General features: G+C 43.0%; 1 protein-coding gene across 1 annotated transcript in view; it reads left to right on the top strand.

Moving 5' to 3' along the window:
• Nucleotides 1-8,483, top strand: part of LOC118249411 (sucrase-isomaltase, intestinal-like) — a 30,191-nt gene extending 21,708 nt beyond the window's left edge. Inside the window, exons 12-16 of the mRNA XM_035549315.2 lie at nt 1,392-1,448; nt 3,157-3,287; nt 4,090-4,178; nt 4,550-4,599; nt 8,268-8,483. Of these exons, the coding sequence (XP_035405208.2) occupies nt 1,392-1,448; nt 3,157-3,287; nt 4,090-4,178; nt 4,550-4,599; nt 8,268-8,483 (543 nt within the window). The remainder of the gene's footprint in view (nt 1-1,391; nt 1,449-3,156; nt 3,288-4,089; nt 4,179-4,549; nt 4,600-8,267) is intronic.
• The last annotated feature ends 13,413 nt before the right edge of the window (nt 8,484-21,896 follow it).

Here is a 21,896-nt window from a genome sequence, read left to right on the forward strand (position 1 = left end):
AAGCCAGGGGTTGCTTCCTGCAATGAAGTGAATGAAAATGAAGATGATGACTGCCTCGAACTGCAGCATGGCACCTGCTCACCTGGAGAAGGTGGGGCAGGACAGGTTTCCCTCTGCTCCTTGAGTCCAAGAGTGTGAGTGAGGGAGATTAATCAAAATGAAAACGGGAAATGTTCTTACACTGGCTGTTACTTAGGGACTCCTTAAAGCAAGGCTTATCAAGAGTCAGGCGGTGATTGCACGCTTCTCTGCACATCAGAATATCCAGAGTTGTTGTAGTAATGCTGAGAAAATCTAGGAAGAGGGACATCTTGACTTTATAGGGTTTCCTTTCAAGCTTTAAAGGTGTTATACACACTTAGCCAACCTTTAGTTGCTAAACAGACAGGGCGCAGCACCCCAGCCTTACTTGCTGCAGAATTACGACACCTTCCCTGAGCCATGCAGCACTGCCTGTTGTGGGAGACAGGTCACAGGACAGGACAAATTTCCAGGTTAGCAGTTGCTGTATTCTAATATGAGATTTGCATGTGTTAAAAAAGCAGCTATTTCTTAGTTCTTCTATTGGTTAATATGAAAAAAAAATCCCTAAAATGTCAAGTGGTAACTATGCCTTAGCTCTTCTCCTCCACCTTGACATTTCATGCTCCATCTCCTCCCAGGGGATAACCATAACTCTGCAAAGGGGCAGACGTCTGCTTTGAGACTCAAAACTAATCTGTTTGTGAGAACAAGCAACTCACGACCAAAAAAAAAAAAAAAAAGGAAATATGTTTTGATTCTGACTTTTCCTAGAGTGATTAATTCAAAGTGCCTTTAGTGTGATTTTATCCCTGCAATAATACGATGCAATGCATGCTGTAAAATAAAGTGCAGCAATTGTGCAATTAGCAGTGCATTAGATAATATAATTTATCCGCAACTTTAAGTGATTGCAAATAAGGCATATATCTGCATGTCCTGCGTGCAGACATTGCTCTTTGCCTGTTTTGGCAAGAGGGACGAAGCAGTGGTTGCCCTCACTGCCACTCCAGCCTGCTCTGTTGCCTGATGTGAAGTCCTGCCTTGCAATGCCGTAGCCCTCGCTGGCATCACTCAGATGTTATGTTTGCAAGACGTGGAGCGGTGTACCACGCTGAACTAACAACTTAACACTGACTTATCCCACAGACCTGTAGTAAAGCCCCCCAGATTGGGTAGGGTCATCTATTTTGCATCATAGATTGGCCAGCACGAGTCCGTTGCTGTGACAATAACTCAGCCTTAATATCCAAAATTTGATGCTGTTAGAGGATTGAGTGTACATCTATCCATGCACAAATATAATAAAGCTAATGTAATATCAGAAATGTAAAAAGAGAAGGACTTTAATCATTTTATAACAATTACAGGGAGCGAGATCTGTGGATGTGTATTTCCCTGAAGCAACGTGGTTTGACTACTACACTGTAAGTATTTCTAAAATTCAGTTTCTTACATTTTTACAGAACTTAAAATATTACAATTCCAGCAAAATGACTTTTAGCAACGTTCAGCAGTATTTTTACCTCAGCATCTGTGTTTAAGAAAACTAGAGCACAAAAAGTCAACACCAGCCTAGCTGGGAGAGTAAATTGCACAGCTTTCAGTAGCATTTTATTTGCTATTTTTGGTTTGTAAAGCTCTAAAGACACAGAGAACACAATTTTCAAGAGCAGCCTAGAAATTCACGAAATTGTCAAGATCTCTATTCTTTTTTTCTTCACCCTTATTGCATGCTTAAGTTATTATACCTATACCCTTACCTGTGTAGAAACAGAGACCTGAGCTGCGCTCCTGAGAACATGCTGCAACCTTTTTGTGCACAGTTTTGCACACGCATCATTTTGGACAGAAGGCATATGTACAGAGCAGCATGAGGCTCCCTTCCAGAAGATGCTTCAGGAGCTGCAGAGCAAGATGCTTTGTGGAAAAAAGCCATACTCCTCTAGATTCAGGGGCTGCAGGGTTCGACCTCTCCAATGCCATTCTCAGCGCTGCAGTTCCCAAAGTGCTCGGGTTTTGAGCTGTGCTCTGCTGAAATCTGCTGGATTAAACCAGCTCTGGCTTCAGGGGTAGTTAGTTAGGCTGATGTTAAAAGCTTTCAGAAACCTGAGCCCAGGAGCATCAGGCTGCTGCTAACTACCCTGAGCAGCACTGCCAGACAAGTGGGAACGACAGAGCAGCTCTCGGAGGAAATTCAGGCTTATTCTTCAATAGGCACTGCTCTGGGCATCTGCAGCATTTCACTGGTGTCCTCAGAGGGATGTTCATCCAGCTCTTTTCCTTTCTCCTCTCATAAGGCCATGGTTCAGTGGGGTCGAGCATTTTGCTCAGCCCTCCTTGCTGCAGTTCCCCCCAAGCCCACGTGCAGGGGCAGGCATGGGAGCATTGTCCTGGTGTCCCCTGCCTGTGGGGCGTCCCACACATCAGCAAAGAGCAGCTCCCAGCACCTGGCATGTGTTTGCTGGTGCTCGTCCAGAAGCAAGGCTGGATATTTACCATAAGTTATAATTACCCTTCACAGAGGGCAAGAGCCAAGCCCTCCTGTTACCTCCTCTGCACATAAACCTTGCCTACACCTGGTTTTGAGGGATTAAAGCAGAAAGAAATGATGCAGAGAATTTATGCTAGTTGTCTACACATATATGAATTTCACTCATTGAATCCCGTAATTACTTTTTGAAAGGGGAAGACTCGTCCTTAAAAGAGAAGAAAATCTACAGTTTACATTCCCCAATGATTATGAATCACTCACCTTACACTGAAATGTGACAGTTTCCATATGCATAAGAAAAGGAAGTGAAAGTTTCTTTTTCTTTTTGCTTCATGTCTTGATGAGTTTTTTTCCCCAGCATACAGAGTAATGATATCATTTTAAAAGACGATTTACTGTCTTTCATTCATGATGGCTGTATCTTCATGCATATGCATCACTGCAGGGGCTAGATTCTCTTCATGTTCAAAAAAGAAACTGGAATAATGCCCCTGAAATCTGCTTATTTTTTGGTGCATATTTAAACTGGTGTAATTAAGATGAAAATATACCCCTTGGTCTCCTTTCCAGTGATATATGGTGATAATGTTTAGTGCCTGCATTTGCATATAGTTTTTTAACTGTATTAATTTTTGTGGTAGGGTTACAAAGTGCCAAGTGCCTGGCGCGGGACGTATGCTACCGTCGCTGCCCCATTGAACAAGATCCCTCTGTTCATCCGTGGAGGCTACATTCTGCCAGAACAGGCTCCAGCCACCACAACTACCAAGAGGTAATATCGCGAGCCGTGTCTGTCCCCAAAAAACAGTGGTGTAGATCAGACTCATCACCACCAAAAAGCAATCAAAAAGAAAGAGCAGAAGAGAAGCTATCTGCAGCTCCCAGCTGCCATCCCAGCTGATAAGCACAGTATTTTTATCCCACTACTCGCTCGGTTGCGTTAGAAGTCACCCCGGAGATGACCCACGTCATCTCTCACATGGCCGAAACCCACACCTGGCTCTGCAGCTTTGCTAGGAGAAGCTCTTGCACCTCTCACGGCCACGTTGACCAGCTGCCAGCCGCTCGCAGTGAACATATGCTAGGGGAAGATGCAAACCTCTTGTCCTTGGGTGAATTTATCAAATGGCATGGGCAAGGTGGAGAGGCTCAAAGCTCTCTCGAGGAAGATTGTTTCCCCACACCAATGGGTAAAGGGCTGGCCTTGGGTCTGAACCAGACACCAACGTGAGCAGGGAAGGGAGGGAGCAGCACCATGCAGCGACCAGACTGAAGCACAGTGAAATAGCCTCAGTGACCAGCTGCCTCCCCAGCTGCCCAGTTGTCACACGTAAGGCCACTAAAGAAGGGGGAACTTGTCCACACAGGCACTTGAAAGGTGGGAACAGAGCAGGGTAAGGTTCTCATCGTAATTTCAAGAGCCATTTTAGGAAGCTAGGTAGTCATTTTTCCGTGTAACCTTTCTTGTAACCTTAAAATTAGAGTTAATTGTGTTCAGAAGTTTTTGTTAAATAACATGGAAGGGACAGTGGCCAGAAGTTCATACTGACATCTCTTGGTGTATTTGTCAACAGCCGCCTGAACCCATTTGGGCTCATTATTGCCCTGAATGAACAAGGAGAAGCTTCTGGGTCTCTCTTCTGGGATGATGGTGATTCGATCGGTGAGTCTGGGCCCCCTCTATGAAGCAGGGTCTACACGCAGGGCTGTCCTCAGGCCACCTTTTCAGCAGTGTAACGGCACTGACTGCTATTACAAAGAGCTGGAGAGCTTAGAGGTTGAACATTAGAGGTGAAAAGCAGAGTGCTCTTGAAGGCGGCGTTTCAGCACAAGAAAGGTGTGACATTGGTGACGGCTGCTCTGCTCGAGAGGGCAGTAGCTCGCTTCGTGAGGTCACACCGAGAGGAATAGAGGAGGAGATTAAATAACCCACAGTCCTCCGAGAGTGACATTAGCTGCTTGCCACAATTAGTGTGAACTGCTCATGGATTTTGCTGTTTTGATACTAATCCTCCTTGTTTTGTGTTTTAACAGATACTATTGAAAATGAGAACTACTTCTTGGCTAAATACACATACGGCGCAGTAAGTAGCAACGTACCAGGTACCCACAGACTTACAGGTAGCTCTACTATAGTGTAGCTGTTGTAAGGTGCTGATGTCTAACTTTCATCCAAATAACATTTTTTCATACAGCTCAGCCTTTGAAACTGGTAAGCTACCTAATGTTTTCGTTTGCAGGCAGCTACATTAATCCAACCATGAGCCTGCAGTTTTGTGTTTGCTTCATTGACTATCACAGTGACGCATCATTAACACCCGTGGTGTGATGTGAACCTGCAAATCCACTTTTTTAGCTCAGATATTTTTCCTGAGTTGCAGGTCCTGGGGATGAGGGACATTTTCCTTGCCTTCCTCCTGCAAGCACTTTTAGTCCGACGGGTAGGAGAGGGCTGTGTTCTCGCCTACAGGCTATCCTCACAACTTTTTAGCTGTGCTCACACGAAGCTTGTATTTTGTGGCCCAGAGAATTACATACTCTCCCTTCTTTAGCTTGCATCTCCTTGTCAGATGGCACGGAGATTGCTCCCACGGTCAGCATCCCGTGGAGTGATTCAGCAAGCTGCCAGCAACCTGCTGTGCCGTGCCGATGGATGCTTCATACAGCACAGGCACAGAGTCAGGGCTCCAATGCCTTTCACATGTGGTTCACTTCTCAGGCGTGTCTTGAGAAAGCTGAACAGAAAAACTCAGCAGTCTCGGCTTCATCTGAGAAAAACACTATAAAATAAACCTACTGGAAGCTCATTAAGTGTATGATAGTAAGTTGTGGGAGTTATTCAAAAAAAGCTGAACCTACTTCAGCAATCTATACAGATTATATTTCATCTGCAATTCCAGTGTTCACATGTACTGTAGCACAGTTCTCACACTGTGTGTTCCTGAAAGCACCAAAGTAGTCTATAGAAAATCTTCAGAAGAATAAAAAATTATATTAATGCTTATTGTGATATTGCTCTTAGAATGTGTGTTCTCCAGGAGTGAGAGCAAGTAAGAGGAAGCTGATGGGTTTTGTTATGTAGTCTTGTATATTCATGAGGTATTTTTCTGGAAGTAACACTGCATGTCTAGATTTAAATTTAATTTTTAATCTGTTTTCTTCTTGATTTATCATGAAAAAGTCTTCTAAGAAATGATATTTCAACTGCAAAAAGGAAGAAAAATCACTTTGACTTTCCGTAGTCTGTGTATAGCAATTTATTGCAGGGAGGCAATACAGAAAAACAATATCCAGTTTTATATTAAATTCTGATCTGTGCAAATTAGATTGTTGATTCACTGGCTCTTCCATTTCTCATTGCTCATCTTTGACTTCTGCCTGTAAATCCATAGCTGAAGTCCCTATCTGCATTCCAATAATCTCTAATGTCAGTTTTTTATTATGTGTTTATAAAGAAAAAAATCCATCTCAAACAGCAAATTGCAGAAGTATGAGAAATGTTTGAGAATCTTGGTGTATGTTGCACATTTCTATATTTTTAAAAAATTATGGATGAACAGTTTAATCATATTCACTTTTAGAAAAACACACAAATTTTGGTCCCTGAGAGATTTACTGGTAAGGTCTGACATCACAGCATTTACTCTGAATCCAGCGTAGAGTTCTGCAAAGGTACCAGCTGCAGGATTAGACCTTCTCTTTTATACTTTCATTCAAACAACCCAGAAGTACAAAGGAATTCAAGACCAGTGCAGGCACTTAAACCTTAGGGAATGATTCATGCTGCCTGCTCTCGGGCACTGCCTCACCGCGGTAGGTGTTTTAATTCACTTGACACCATTTTGACACGCATGATGGCCAAGTGATCTAAGTCAAGGTGCCCCGTATTATTAAACCTACTAGTTTAGAAAGATGTGAGCCAGATGTATAGGCTCCACTTTACTTCAGGGACAAGCAGGGAGAGCCAGAATCTCTGCCTCCGTGCCCAGAGCAGACAAGGTAGAGATGCTCAGACCGGGCCGAATGCCTTCAACTACACCAAAGGAACGGGGTGCATGGCTTGCTGTTTGCTGAAATGGGTTACCAAAGAGGGCTCTTGCCCAAGGAGATGGCAGCTTCTGAAAAAGTTTGCTAACCACTAGGTAACTGAATAGCCTGGGAGCAAGTTCTTTTAAAACTGGTCCAGTTTTCAGGGGGAAAACGTTTGGGGAAAAAAAAATACATAGGGGAAGCCCTGGCTTCTGGCCTTGGGTCCAGGACTTGCTTGTACTTTACATTTATAGGGCTTTAAGTGATATCCATAAGGTTCCTTGCTCCAAACTGAACCCGGAACCTTCCTGGGTGATTGCTGTAATCACACTAGGTGCTTGGGGAGGAGGGGGTCACTCATTGCCCTGGATCACCACCTCTCCTTCTCCCCAGGGCCTTGAAGGAGGGCAGATTGGGACCTGTCAGATGGACAGTGGCGTCTGCTGCAGAGTCCTCAGAGCTCGAGTGCAACCTCAGTTATTAACACAGTTGTAATCATTGGGCTGAGCATCATACTGAGCTTGCTGAGTCCATGAGACCACCTTGAGCTAGCTCACCTGCCTGGCCATGCTTGAGACAGAAATAAATCACTGTTGGGAGGTGGTCTGTCTCTACTGAATCTTCCCCTGTCAAATATGAGCCCATTCAGCAATGGGGGAAGGTACCATGTATAAGTACCCCAAGGCATTCTCCAGAGGCTTTTAGAGGTCTCTGCCCATTTGCTCCCCAGTAGCCAACACTCCTTATTTCAGACTAAATCAGCGTGCTGGGGATTAGCACTTATTTTTAGAGGGGATGCCCGAAGTAAGCAGTCTGAGCACAGCCCTAAGTTACAGATACTGTGATCTAGTTTCTGCTCCTCCTCCGGCCGTGCAATATTGAAATAACACAAGCTAATTTATGCAGAAGGTTCCGTCATGGGCTTCTCCTTGGCATATTTTTAAAAAGTCATGATTGCATAGCAATTCATTATTTCCTGAGCAGTATAATTCATCTTTATTTCCTTAACAACTTTGATCACATAACAAATGCAATAATTCCTCTTCATTGCTTGTATGGGAAATTACTGTTGCTGGTGATCCAAATGAATTTGTTTAATGACTTTGTATGTCCTCTTGGTTCATCCCTAAATACAAGATATATAGTAGGTAGGAAGTATAACAAACAACGCCCTGTGGACATACTGTGCTCCTTCACTGTCCTTAAAGCCAGGGTATGTATATCAGAGAAGATTATTAGCAGGAGTTTTGGAGATGTGGGATGTAAAACAGTGGCAACATATCTAGCAGCTGATGTCTGTGGAAGATGCTACCCATTTAAAGCAGTTAGTTGCAGATGTTAATCAAATCTGCCTCAAGGTCACTAATTGAATCTCTGTATCTGGATTTTGGGTTTGCATACGCCATTGTACCCTGCAAATGGGTACAAGAACTGAATTTGCATTGATCACGAGTAGAAAAACTGGCCCAAGAAGATGCCAAATGAATGTTGTAGAAGCAATTGTGTTTCTTATTTTGTTAGTTTATGATGATACACAAAACCTTTCTTATGTGAAGATTAATGTGAGTGTTGTTTTTACTTTATGTTCTCAGATTGTATTGTCTACATTGGAAGGCTTTCTGTACGTTGGCTGACAAAACTGAGACTACAACAGTCACAGTACCAGTAAGTCAACTCCAAAGAGTTGTGATGGTCCTAAAATTTCCTCTGTGGCCTTTTGCAGGGCAACCTGAAGACAGAAATACTTAAAAACGGCTACCGCGGGGCTGACTCTCTGAGGTACAACAAAATAACAATTCTGGGCCTGAAACTGAAACCTCACGCTGTCACTCTGAATGGAAGAGCCATCCGTAGAGATGCCTTCTCCTATGAGCTGAATGGGGTAAGAGCTGCGCTGAGGGATTATGAAAAGTCTAGGGGGCATGGGAAGAGTCAGTGAGTAGCAGTTTTTCATCCAGACCCTTTATGTTTCCAAGCATAAGCAGGCATTTATTCTTGGTACAACAGTCTGAGTTTTAGGAAAAAGAAAAAAATCAAGAGAAAGAGCTGTTACAGGAAACTTTCATCTTTGCTATTGCACACACAGTCTCTCTTCCTCTCTGTCACTCAATGTCTGCCACTCACACAAGTTTTTTAAGCTAACGAAATAATGGAAAGAAGACACATTTCCACAAACTGAGAGAAGTTAGCTGTTTTATGGACATTGTTATCATTCTGATAAATGAGAAGACCTGACAAAGATATTTATCAGCTACTGAAAAGAAATGGTAGAGATATTTTTGTACAAGTACTTAGTGTCCAAAAATGAATGCACTGTAGCTGGCTCTAATGAGCATCTCCCTGTTGTCAGAGGAAAGAAAGGCAAATCTCTGCCAGATGTTTGAATTCCTAAGGAAACTATTAAAGCAGCGAGACACCAGTTGCAGTTTCACTGTCTGAAAGTAGGAAGCCACCTGTCCAACGTCATTGTCCCAGGTCCGAATGCATGACTTGCTTGTACCGTGCTGCTCCTTTAGCACCTGCAAGGAGACACCCCATGGGGATGGACTGGACATCCCTAATACACAGCAGTCACAGACTCAGTGGTCACGATTTTGTTTTCCACATCAGAATAGACAAAAAGAGCAGCACTGGCTCTTGTTACTTGTCCCTTACATGCCACCAAGCTGAAGTGGGTCTTGCACCACATGTGTGCATGTGTTACTCACATCTGAGCACTGGTCTGCACCCAAGGAACTCCCAACACTAACGCTCTAAAACACTAACCACTAGCTCATCATTCAGTCAAAGGTACATAGCTGAGGCAAAAAGCAGTGGATATCACGTCTTTTGTTACTCTGCCTACTCGGCCTAACGATTTAAGTTTATTTGCAACCAAAGTGGGATCCCCATTATATGCACCTGGTTCTAACATTTACTTTATTGAAGAAATCTGTAAAGGAAGAAAATTGCTGAGAATAAATTTCTGCCATGGAGAATCATAAAAAAAATAAACTCACTTTCAGAGACGATGTCATAAATAAGAGTAATCAGTGTTGCCTCAAGGGAAGAAATTGTTTAACAGCCAAACTGCCTCTAAGCAAGCTGAAAGCAACATAAATGTGGCAGGGTAAAGAAAACACTCCATTGAGATATGCCTGAAGGCACCAATCTCAGAAATCCAGAAGATAACTGCATGCTAACAGCAGAACATAAAAAGATGATCAAGAAAGAGTAAAAAGCTTGTCACAAAAGTATCATCTAAAACTTGATCAAAGCACAAAAGATGATCTCTGTGGCTTAAGAACCATTTCAGATAACAGGGAAAAAAGCTACCAGACTGCTGTAGTAGGTCCAAACTGCACAAAATTTACTTAAGTCAGACAGTAACCTAAACCAGCTAAATATATTCCTCTCACAACTGTACGAGATTCAGCCAAACCTCTCCCACCATTTCTTTACAGCTGTTTTAATGCCATTACCTATAATCCTCTCTTGTGTTAGACATTCTATTAAAAAAAAAAAAAGCGTTAGCAGCCAGGGTTTGGATCTTGAAAACTTACAACCCATGTAATTAAAAAAATAATGAATTCTAAAGGGCAAATTTGCCACTTTCTCACAGGCTTAATGAGATTACATACCGCATAATAGTTTAACAAGCACAAAGACTACAGTCTGTTTGAAGGGATATAGCAGAAAGTAACTTCTACTATATTGCTTTTGGTTTACAGAAAGCAAAATTGCCTAAAAGCAGTGCTTAAGTGCATAATTGAGCCATAGTTATTTGTATATAAATAGAAGCAGTTTGCTTAGTAATAAGCCACTTCTTTCTCTCCAGTTCATGCAGTGCTACCCTGACATGTGTAATATCCCAGAATCTTCCTATTATTAGGACTGTTTATCTTTTTTTTCCCGCTGGAGCGCTGTACCCTAAGAGCCTCAGACACTCCCCTGCAACTGCAGCAGGGATGCTGGAGGAGTTCTTCTGTGGACCAGGCTCATGTTGAAAACAAAATGATCTGTGCATAGGAAGATTCTCCTTTTTCTCTGCTGGGAAGCAGCAGCACAGTCTGGGGCAGCCTTTCTGTCTGCTCTGTGCTTTTTGGTTAATGTTTGGGTGGAGTTGCAGTATTTCTGTCTGGATCTGGCTCTGGATTTGAGTAAAAGGCAAATCATTCAAGAAGTGGATTTTCTGCTTACCACGTAGTGGTGGAGGACTGTTTTTGAGGAATTATGAAAATATAACACACTGAAGAAGTGATCTGAGCATCGACTGTTAGAGTCCTATTAACATCAATATGTGGAAGGGCAAAGAAATAGTTAAGAGATTCAAACGGATATCATGCATTTTAAGAGATTATTGGTTGTGAAACATAAAGATAAAACTGAAGTGCTAAAAATGGAAATTACATAGCATAAAATACAACAAATTTAACACTGGACAGAGAGCAGGATAGATATTGTATCTATAATTTCATATTTAATTCATGTTATTAATTAATTTTAAGATGTTGTTGAATTTCTAAAAGGGATGTTGAATTGGATACTGGAGTAGAAAAATGCATACTGCCAACAAGTCAGTCTTTTCTACCAAGTGTTGTTAAGGGAATCATAAAGGACTAAGCTCCCTTCTTGTTTTGAAGTTGGTCTTTACTATGTTCACACAAAGTTATTGACTATTTTTGTGTCTTTTTTTTCACAGAAACTCACTCTATGGATTTCTGCCCCACTTACTCAGCCTCTCAACATCGCAGTTTACTAAAATGTTCAGAAAACACTGATATCCTTGGCCCTCAGACATTGATCTTTGGTTTTATGTAAAGAAGCATTTAGTCATTAAAGTGTTGCTTACACACCTGATGACTGCTCTTTTCCTATGTAATATTTGCAATTCAGTATTCATCAAATAAAATTATCAATAGTAGTTAATGAATATCACCATAAACAAACAGTACACTGAACATCTGGACAGCCAGCCCAATTCACATAGCCCTGCTCTGGGGGAAGCAATGTGGGTCTGTCAGGAACATCTATGGGAAACACAGCTCACCATGAGCTGGGGTCACACAGGTCTGCTTTGCAATTCAGCTGTTTCTGGCTGCAGAATGATCTCCCAAGACCATGAGAAGCACCATCTCATGGTATCTAGAGCCACTGTTATTTCCATGTATAATAGTATAATAGCCATTTACTGGTTCTCCTTCAACATACACCAGGAGAGATGCACATTATGGCGAGGCTGGGGCTTCAGGAACTCAACAGTTCACACCCTTTTAGCTCTGAGCTAAAGCACTGTTTTTACCTTTGTTGATATTTATCTATAAGAAACCTGAGTCACAATTTGCAGCTGTAAGAGCTTTAATAGGAAACAGGTATTCTAGTAAGGAGTTTGGGAAGGGACTGGCATCCAGTGTAGGCTGCTAGGACCAGCTCTCCCTCTCCCAGCAGTTAAGCTCCTTTCAGAGCATTGTAGGCAGGGTAATCCTTCATTGCAGGCTTCTTAAGATGACTCTTCCTGTTCCTATCTCCCACTATTGCAAAAAGTACAGAAAACCCCACTGCTGGTGGAAATGCTTGGTCTGCTCCCAGAGCCGGATTCCAAAATTCTGCAGTGGAAGGTCTCCGCCACAGTCTGCCATCCCTTAAAATTATCAACCACTGTTTCCTTTTCAGTGGGAAACTGTTCACCAATCTACTACACTTACTACACTTTCAGACATATGATCTGATTTTTTATTTGTTTATTTCTATGGGTGGTCCTTTGGGGACCCAGGATTTGTACTTGATGGTCCTTGTGGGTCCCTTCCAACTTGGATATTCTACGATTCTCTGATTCTACTAACGCTAGTGAAAGTCTTTTAACAGGAATTTCTGATTTTCTCAATTATCAGTCCTAGACCACTCCACGTCAAAGATTTCACCCAGGTCAGGTGTTTTTACCAGAACGCATTTCTTCTGAATTAGCCAGGCCCGCAGTATAGAAGTAAATTCCCCTGGTTTATGCTAGCTGCAGGAAGACAAACACAGTTGTGTCTGACTGGTAAAAGGTTGCTTTCTCAAAGAGGGCTGGGTCTTGCAGACAAAATTTAAGGCCTGGGTCTCACCAGAACTTTTGTTGGCTGCAGCAAGGTCTGCTGTGAAACGTCTGTTCTGCACAGTGCAGAGAAAGCAGCTCACTCATCAGCTCTTGTGGGAAGGAGCTGGGGAAGACGCTACACAAAGGCATAGCTGAATTGGAAGGGCAGAACATGGGTTGTGGAGTGAAAGCTGATCTGAGGCGATGGATTTGACAACCATCCTCCTTGCACAGGACTATAAAACATAGTAGTAGTACTTGCTGCATAACCTGTGGACCCAGAGGACCTTGTCTGTGCTGTGTGACACAGCTCTGCACCAGAGTGCTCAGAGCAGCTTGACACGGATGGCTTTACAGTGTAGGATAGATGGGGAAAAGTAAAGCAGACCCATCCTGTGCAGAATCCAACCACTCATGTTTGGTCTGTGCAAAGATTGCATCAGAGATGTACCCACCTCTGCTCCCAGGTTTCCCCCCAAACTGAAAAAAAAACCACCAGGCTGAGGATGTTAGCTCCTTACCATGGCAAAATGCAGAGACAGAGCTAATGCTGAACACCACAGAAAGCAGACTTGTCAGCAGCCTGCCTGGGGGTGGTGGTGATGTTTTGGGTTGTTTTGGGGTGTGTGTGTGTTTTAGTGAGGAGGATTTGTCTCTAATCTGCCTCACAGTGTGGGGAAAAGGTGACAAATGGTGAGAGAGGAGCCTGGTGTGGGAGCTTGAGCGCTGATGTGGCTGAATAGGAGAGATGTCACCTCCACAGAGCCCTAGCTGGATCACCGTCTGAAGGCAGCTGATACTCACAGGTTTTCTGTGAAATCAGTGACTAACCCTGCAATTTCATATACTTCTTAATGAAATAAGAGCAGAAAAAATGCACTCCTACCAGCATCAATATGCTGTTCAGGCTTGTATTACAGCCTGGACCTTATTTCTTTGTTACCTCGCTCCTTGTAGCGTCAGTGAACACAACAGGAAATCACCAGTCTGTAATACATCTACCCTGGGCTCTGATTTCACACGTTTATTTCATAAAAGTAAGCAAGACAGCCCTTGGTAGGCATTTGTATGAGAGACATCAAAGAAAAATGGTGTTGCTGTGTGTGTGTATGCATGCATTTATCCTCTCTTAGCATTGTTCTGCAGGTGTAATTTTAGATCTACTTTCTTTTCCTTTTTTTTTTTTAAGTTCTGGTTATATTTCATGTTCTTCCCATCCTGACAATTTCTTTTTGTTTTTGAGAAAAGGATAAACTTATTGACAAAAAATATGGAGCAGGTGCTACAAGAGATATGAACTGGATCCAAGAAGCTATAGCCAAATATTTTATCGTCTTTTTAGATTAGATTAGATTAAACATGAACTTTCCCAAGTGTTGGTCTAGGTAGAGTAAATTTATTACAGATACAGATCTTCAGTGGAGAAGAAGATCTGTATCAATTTCTCTGGCTAGGATTTAGAAGTGTCTGTAGTCAGCTTCTTTCTCCAGCCTGCCTTTGTTAGCTATAAAATGCACCAGCCAAGTCCTTCAGAACCTGAAGGAGTTGAAATGTAAAGGGAAAACCTTAATTTGTATTTCAAAACCCAGTTAATTGCAGGCTCGTTCCATATGAAACCATAAAGCAAACACCGAAAATCAATAGCCAGTGTACGCTGACAACTAAGAGTATGCCATTACGCTTCACTTCTGCACAGAAAGAAGAAGCAAACATCCTCCATACTACTTCATGTATGTTTACAATTTTTTATTTACAGTGAGCAATTTTAAACTTCATCTCAAAGGATCCTGCTGCTAATTTTTGCTAAACCTTCATACTAATTTTGTATAACATGAAAAAAATGGCTGTAGACTGAACAAGTTACACCAAGAAAAGTAGCACAAAGTAAATGAAGGAGACATGCACTGAGGGCTCTGTTCAGAGACAAAATAAAAATAAAATAAAACAAACAAACAAAAACACTTTTTAATGTGTTCACATGTAGTATTTTATGTCTTGGAATAAAGAAAGTAAAAAAGCATATGGGACATTGCTAGAGCAAAGAGATATTGAAAAAGATTTGGAATTCTGTTGACCACCTGAGAATGAGTTCCCAATGCAACCTCTCTTTTAGAGATTGCTCTACCTCTTATTTTTTTAATCAAAAAAGAGGTAGAGCAGTCCCAGGTATACAGATAAGTAAAAGCAGAGATGTCATAGTTCATTTGTATGTTGTACTGGTACCATCTTGCTGGAACGCTGTGTCCCGTCCTGGTGTCAGAAATTCATGCAAGATACTGAAACAAAAAAGAAAGAAAAGATGATGCAGATCAAAACCACAAAAACATCTGAAGGACTAGCAAATGGGTCTTCCAAAGAGAGCACAAAGGAGCTCTGCTTTAGGGCCAAAAGAGATCTGTGGCCCATGAGAGTCTCCCTGTAACCACAGGGGCGGAAACCTGGTGACAGAAGCTCTTTAAACTAGCAAAGGTAAGATTCGATGTCTTATAATGAAACCAGACAAATTTCAAGGCTGACATTTAACTGTTGGAACAGCTTGTCATAAGCTGTGGTGAATCTTCCTGGGGCAGAGGTTTTTAAATGAGAAGTGAATGCTTTTCTGAAAGAAATACTCTTGCTCAATAATTCAGGATTTTTTTAACCGTATCCTTAGCCCGTGTCATACCAACTGATCACAGCAATCACTCTTGGCTTTGCAATTATGAATAATGAAAGGGGTGTTTTGTAGGTTTTCGCAAAACATTAAAATTTCCATGACAAGTCAGTGCTTTTGGAGGTCTCCACACAGTTAGAAAGATCACAAAGTGCCATTGATACAATCAGTTCATTGGTAAGTTTTGATGTGTAATGTATTCGGACTGTTTAACTTATTCTTTAGGTTCTGCTACTTATTTTCTCCTGTCTCCAGGTGTTCCCAGAATCTGCTTGGAAGTTAAAGCAGTTCGGAGCCATCTTATACAGGGATTTCTTGCCACGCAGATGGCCTGGGGCAGGCTGGCAAGCCACGCTTGACCACTGGTGTGACAGAGGAAGGTGAGCGTGAGGCCCAGGTACACCAGGCCTGAGGTGCGGTGGCAGGGTGGACATGGGGATGGTCACACAGCAGTGCTCAGCACCACGACCCAAGTGAGAACGCAGCCTCCCGGGGACGTCCCCAGGCACAAGATCCCACCAGGATGGAAGGCCTGGACCTGAAGTGGCACCTTGGCTTCCCTGCTGCCAGACCTGCGGGTGCAGGGGGCTGGAGATTTGGGCTCCCATCACTGTGCTCACACCAAAATGCAAATGGGTTAAAAACTATAGGGGTTAAACCTTGTTGCAGATGTAAAATGCTGCTTCTGAAAGCCCTAGCAATGCTCCTGGGTCATGCCTTGGCTGGGTCAGCCACTGTCTCTGTCAGCATCTCAAAGAGAAAAAATGTACATCAGAGTTTTCTGGTATCCTCCCATTTGAGATCGCCCCATAAACTGAGGAGGGCCTGTGAAACCTGGGCAGATACTCCTGTTTAAACAGCAAGGCTGGGGTTCCCCAGCTGCTCCTGTGCCCTGCCCTGGCTGCTGTGCTCGAGGCTGGGTGAGAGCCGTGAGGAGGGGAGGAAGGCGGCCTTCCTTCCCTCAGGGCAACCAAACGGTCAGCTGGAGCAGCTCTGGGAGCACAGAAGGGGACCCAGCCAGCAGGAACACGGCCTGGGAGCTATTCTGAGCTGCACCGAGCCTGGGGCAGGTGGGAAGGCTTTTCCTAGTGACCCAGAAGGGATTAGGTAGACCTTATAGCAGTAACTGGGTCTCCAGAGGTTGTCGCAGAGTGGCATTACAGAGAAAGGCTCACAGAAAGGAGTGAGCAGAACCCTGTGATCACCTGGAGCGTGCCACTGACCTTGTACAAACTCCTGCAGATCCAGGGATTGTTTGGTGCGTGAAGGAGCTCCCTGTCAAATGGAAAAGTGCTGTGAAATACAACTCTTCTCATTTATGTTACCATGCTTGGTGACAAAGCAAGGACCGCCGAGCACTGGGTATTCTGGGATGCTACCAAACGCACTCGTGGCTGCAGCAGAAAGGCTGCTCAATATTTACTCCTATTCTTTGCCATACTTTTACTCTTTGATATCCCTTCAATTCCTTTCATCTTCAGGAGTGATTAGACTACAAGATGTCCATCAAGTCAGACATTTATTTCAAGGGGCACCTGTGATCTCTGAATAACCAATAACAAAACAGTCATGAGAAATATCCTGTCAGCTGCCTTCTCCAGAGCCTGTCTTCATCCCGAGGTGATCACAGGGATCTGCTCAGCCTTCCCATGGTTTCCTGCTCTAAGTCTATCTGAGCCTCTTCCTTTAAATGTTGGCCCTGATGACCATCCTGTCCAAACAGTAATAGCATCATTTTGGGGTATTTTCCTTCTATAGCCCACATCTCAGATTAGTAATGCTTCTATGGTATGCTCTTATGCCATGGCAGTATTCCAATCATCCCTAAAAGGTCTCTAAATGTCTAGGTTAAAAACCTATTTTTAAGCCGGGATAAAATATTGGTCTTTTTAAATAAAAATTCAGAAGAAGCAAAAAGGAAAGCAACACAATTCTCTGCCCTTTGAAAAGGTGTTGATATTTTTTTTTCACCGCTTGATTGTGCATACTGGAGAATAATTCTGTGAAAGCTGGGATAAAAAGCATGGCAATTACTGGGTCTATATATATGCACATGTAAAATATATAAAACTTTGCACAAAAATTTAAGATACATGCAATGTTCCTCTCTTTTTTTTCGACTGGAAAAGTCTGAAAGGATAACTGTTATGAGCCTTTGCCAAGTTGGTAAAGACAAAAGAGTGCTTCCTTCTGCGCTGGTGCAGCCTCACCTCGAGTACTGTGTGCAATTCTGGGCACCACAGTACAAAAAGGATGTAAAACTGTTGGAGAGTGTCCAGAGGAGGGCGATGAAGATGGTGAAGGGCCTAGAGGGGAAGACATATGAGGAGCGGCTGAGGTCACTGGGCCTGTTCAGCCTGGAGAAGAGGAGGCTGAGGGGGGACCTCATCGCAGTCTACAGCTTCCTCGCGAGGGGGTGTGGAGAGGCAGGTGACCTATTCTCTGTTATCACCAGTGATAGGACCGACAGGAATGGTGTCAGACTGAGGCAGGGGAGGTTTAGGCTAGACATCAGGAAGAGGTTCTTCACCGAGAGGGTGGTCGCACACTGGAACAGGCTCCCCAGGGAAGTAGTCACTGCACCAAGCCTGTCTGAATTTAAGAAGCGTTTGGACTGTGCACTTAGACACATGGTCTAAACTTTTGGGTAGACCTGTGCGGTGCCAGGAGTTGGACTCGATGATCTTTATGGGTCCCTTCCAACTCGGGATATTCTATGATTCTATGATAGGTTTTTAGATCAAGGAGCCAGAGGCACTGTACTTTATGGCAGAGGAGAAACAATTTTATTTTCTTATTTTTAGTAATGCATAAAAGAAAATAATATAGTGCACAAACTACGCAGCACTTCATTGTTTCTTAATGCTTCATGTGATCATAAAGGTTCAGAGGCTAGAAAAGGAGAAGGCGTTAGAAAAACTCCAACCCACAATGTCTAGAATTAATATGTAGATGAAAAGCTAAGGAAGTAAAAACAGTGCTTACTGGGGGAGGCCTGGAGCTGTTTTGCCTATCTGAGACAGATGCTTTCCGTTTTTCAGCTTCTAAGGGGAACTTCAAACCATGAAGCAACAATTGGTAGATGACTGTTATGTCTTCAAGAGCTCTTTCATATGTGGATGAACCTGCTTTTGTGTAAACTTCTTAGACAAATGTATTTTTTTTAATGTATTATAAGTGCTTCTGAATTTCCTTCTTAGTGAATCACCTGCAGTTACACATTTGAGGCTTGTTTTGAAAAAGTAGCTATTTATATATTCATAAAATATACTTGCACGTTAAATGTTCATGTTAAGCTGGCAATAACATTAGAATAACAGGATGTTTTATTTAGGATTTAAAAGGGGATTATGAAACCAAGGTTATATAAAATATCTGCATGAATTCTTAATTTCGAATTGTCTGAAGGGTTAAATTTGATATTTTGGGTCATCTACAGAATTGTTAGTGACTCCTCTGCAGGTGATGTATATGACAAGGGTGCACCTATATCAGCACTGTAGTTCAGATGAGGACCCATTCACTGCACGTGAGTCCAGGAGCATGCAAAGGGAATTTCTTTCACCCCAAGCTAAACCAGAACAGGTGCTCCAGGATAGCACACAGTGGACTCCAAACATCAAGGAGCATTCAGGCTACATGGAATTATATCCACCATAAAGCATGTAGGGTAGACGTTGGCTCTTCAGTCCCTAGCCTTTCACTCTGCATTGTATTGCTTTCTAAGGCAGACATCAGCTTCAAGAACAAGTTTAGCCCAGGAGCTCATAAAGCTTGAAAATTCAGTTTGCAGTTTTCCTCACAAATTAATAAAAATGGTGGGGGATGGAGAAGAGGAAAAAAATCAGAAAAAAAAATATTTACAGAGAAGTTTGGGGTATTTGTTTTTGTCTGAGCTCACCCTTGCCCACTGGGAAGGACTGATAAAATGCTCTGCCTTTTTCCCTTCAGAAACCTCATCTATAATAGAAATATGAAAAACTGTCAGCCCAGCTGCTGGAGAGGTGGTGTGAGCCCAGATCTCCCAACGGAGTGTTAAAATACTCCTACTTCACACAGCATTCCTCCGTCTTCTTTATGAGCTTAGCCTGCTAATGGTAATTTCTCTGGGATAGCATATCAACTTCTATGATTCCTAATTTTATGTTTATAAGACTATTATGGTACTTTGTTTTGAAGTGCAGAGGTCAAACCAGCAACTGCTAAAACTCTGCTCTGTGAAGGATATCCTTTTAAACATGACTTCAACTTTTGCTTTGATGATGCTCACAGGTTTGTAAAATTTAAGCTGCTGTACGCATTACAGGTACTGGTGGCATAGTTTCATTAACCTACTTCAGATATTCTTTAATAGCCTTTTGTTTTGCTGTGTTAGGATTTCAAGCAGAGCAGATTATCTCTCACTTTTGCCTACTTTGCTGTTCCTTCTTTCACTGTTCCAGATCGCACCCTTTAATTGTAAATCCTGTGAGGCAGGAGACTGTTGTTTATTTGGCTCTGTGTTCTTAATAGAGCCATTATTAAACATAATAAGTATATCTCCTGCTGAACCTTAAAAAGCAATAATTATCTTATTATAAGTAGATCTCAAAATCCACTCCTTCAAGCCAAATGCTTTCTCCACGCTTTCTTCTTTTTCCACCTCTAGAAAATAGAAGATGCTAATTTAGAGACAGTAAGAAATTAATCTTCCCTGTAGTTGTTATTATCACTGACATAATTACAATGACTTTTATGTGGTAGTTCCTATGCAACCGATGCTTGCATATGTTTAACAAGTCAAACCTATTACAGTTGCTTTTCTTAATGCTATTTGTTCTGTACCATTTAGGACTAGAAACCGCTATGGGCTTATTGGTACATGCTAAACTTTCTTTGGTCTTATTGAATACAGGAAATGAAGAAAAAGGGAGTGAGATTTTTCCTGCTTAAATTTAAATTTAGGTATCTGCAGCACAGGCGTGGAGATGTCATGGCTAGCATTTGCTGGGGCTTGTTGGTCACGGCAGGCACCTGGCCAGCCAGCCCCAGGTGCACACCTGCTCTGTGGACGTCTGATCCCAGATGGGATGATTTCCATCCCTGGAGTTTCCACTGCTTCTAAGTGGCAGCTGTTCAGATCACTGGGCACTGGACTGCAATCGGATTGCCAAACTGACTGATTGCTCTTCCCTACTGGAGTACAGGAAGGAGGGCTCCTTCCTGAGAGGGTCCTGTGCTTCCCAGGAACCAGTCCCTGGAAGTCCCCAGGCAAACTGGCTTTGCAGAGCAGGTGAGTGGGCCACAGTCTTCCATACACGGTCTTTCATTACAAAATGCATGGAAAGATAGAGATCGCAACACCGAAAAAGCAATGACAAGGATAAAGTAGCTTACTTTACACTAGCTTTAGAGTCATCTCTGTCTTCCGAAGTTCTTTGGAAAAGGAGCTTTTAAATAAAAGTAATCTGAATAAGTGAAGAACAAGGCAAATTGTTAAAGCGCCAAATCTGGGAGATACTTGCATCCCGTAGGTATGACAGCAATGCCCGTCTCTCTGGTTTGGTTCAGCTAAGTGCTCACTAAGACTACTGCAGGGTGCAGATTAAAGGTCAGCTGTAATGTTTTGTAGGGTAACTGGCTCCTTAATCTTGCTCTGACAATCAGACAAAAATAGGCAAGCGATCAGTTTTACTGATGTGGCCTAACAAGGTTGCTCTTCCCCTGTTGCTTCGGTCCTGCAGTGAATGTTACACGTAGAAAAACCCCGATGCTGTAACTACTTTACTGATGCTGCTGAAAACCATCTCTAGGACTACTTCTTGCAGAGCTAATACTCCACAGGAGAAGAACCCCACAGTCTAAAGCTTTATTTAAAGGGATATAAAGCGATGCTGTTTGTTGTGTTAACTACAAGCATGGGGAAGCACAAGCATTTGTGCTTTTTTTCAGTGCTTTGATAATCAATTGTGTTTTTTTTTTTCAGTTCTTGGATAAGCCTGAAGCTGTGGAGAGAAGTGTGGCTGTCTTTGGGAGCAGCAGGCTTTTGTGCAGAATGTGCCCTCCCTAAGCACCTGTAGGACAAGAGGAGCTGCTGCCTATAGCAGCCAACATGTCACACCTTAACAGACTTAGAATTCATGAGCATTTTGTAACATTTAGAGCATTTTTGTTAAAGTCAGCTAAGGTATAGGGTTGAGAGAAGCTTGGGTAATTCTACAAATTTACAGTAAATTGATAAAGTAGAGAGAGTTGACAGGGAAACCCAAGGAGAGGGACTGAAGGTTTCTCTCAGACACTACCTGGGGACTCTCCTCGCTGTGGCGATGACTCCACCGCATTCCTGTGCACCACCAAGCCTTCCCTAAGAGCAAAGAGACACTTCGGGGAATGCTCTGTGAAATAATTCAGTGAAACTCCAGAGCAAGCTGCAGCCGAGGGAGCTGAGCAGCCGCCGTGCCTGCTGGTGACGGGGAGGAGCAGCCTGTGCAGCCCGCACAGCTGGCAGGAGCACAGCTGGCCGAGCTGCGGTGAGGGGGACGAGCAGCCACCTGCTGCTGCGAGGTCCGGGGGACAGAAATCCTTTCTGGCTCCTCCCGAAACAGAGCAGTGACCCTTGGAGCTAGTGCAGCACCAGCCACGCTCTGTCTTTTGGGAGACCAGCT

The sequence above is a fragment of the Cygnus atratus genome, chromosome 1 (assembly GCF_013377495.2).
Source record: "Cygnus atratus isolate AKBS03 ecotype Queensland, Australia chromosome 1, CAtr_DNAZoo_HiC_assembly, whole genome shotgun sequence".
NCBI classification, from domain to species: Eukaryota; Metazoa; Chordata; class Aves; order Anseriformes; family Anatidae; genus Cygnus; species Cygnus atratus.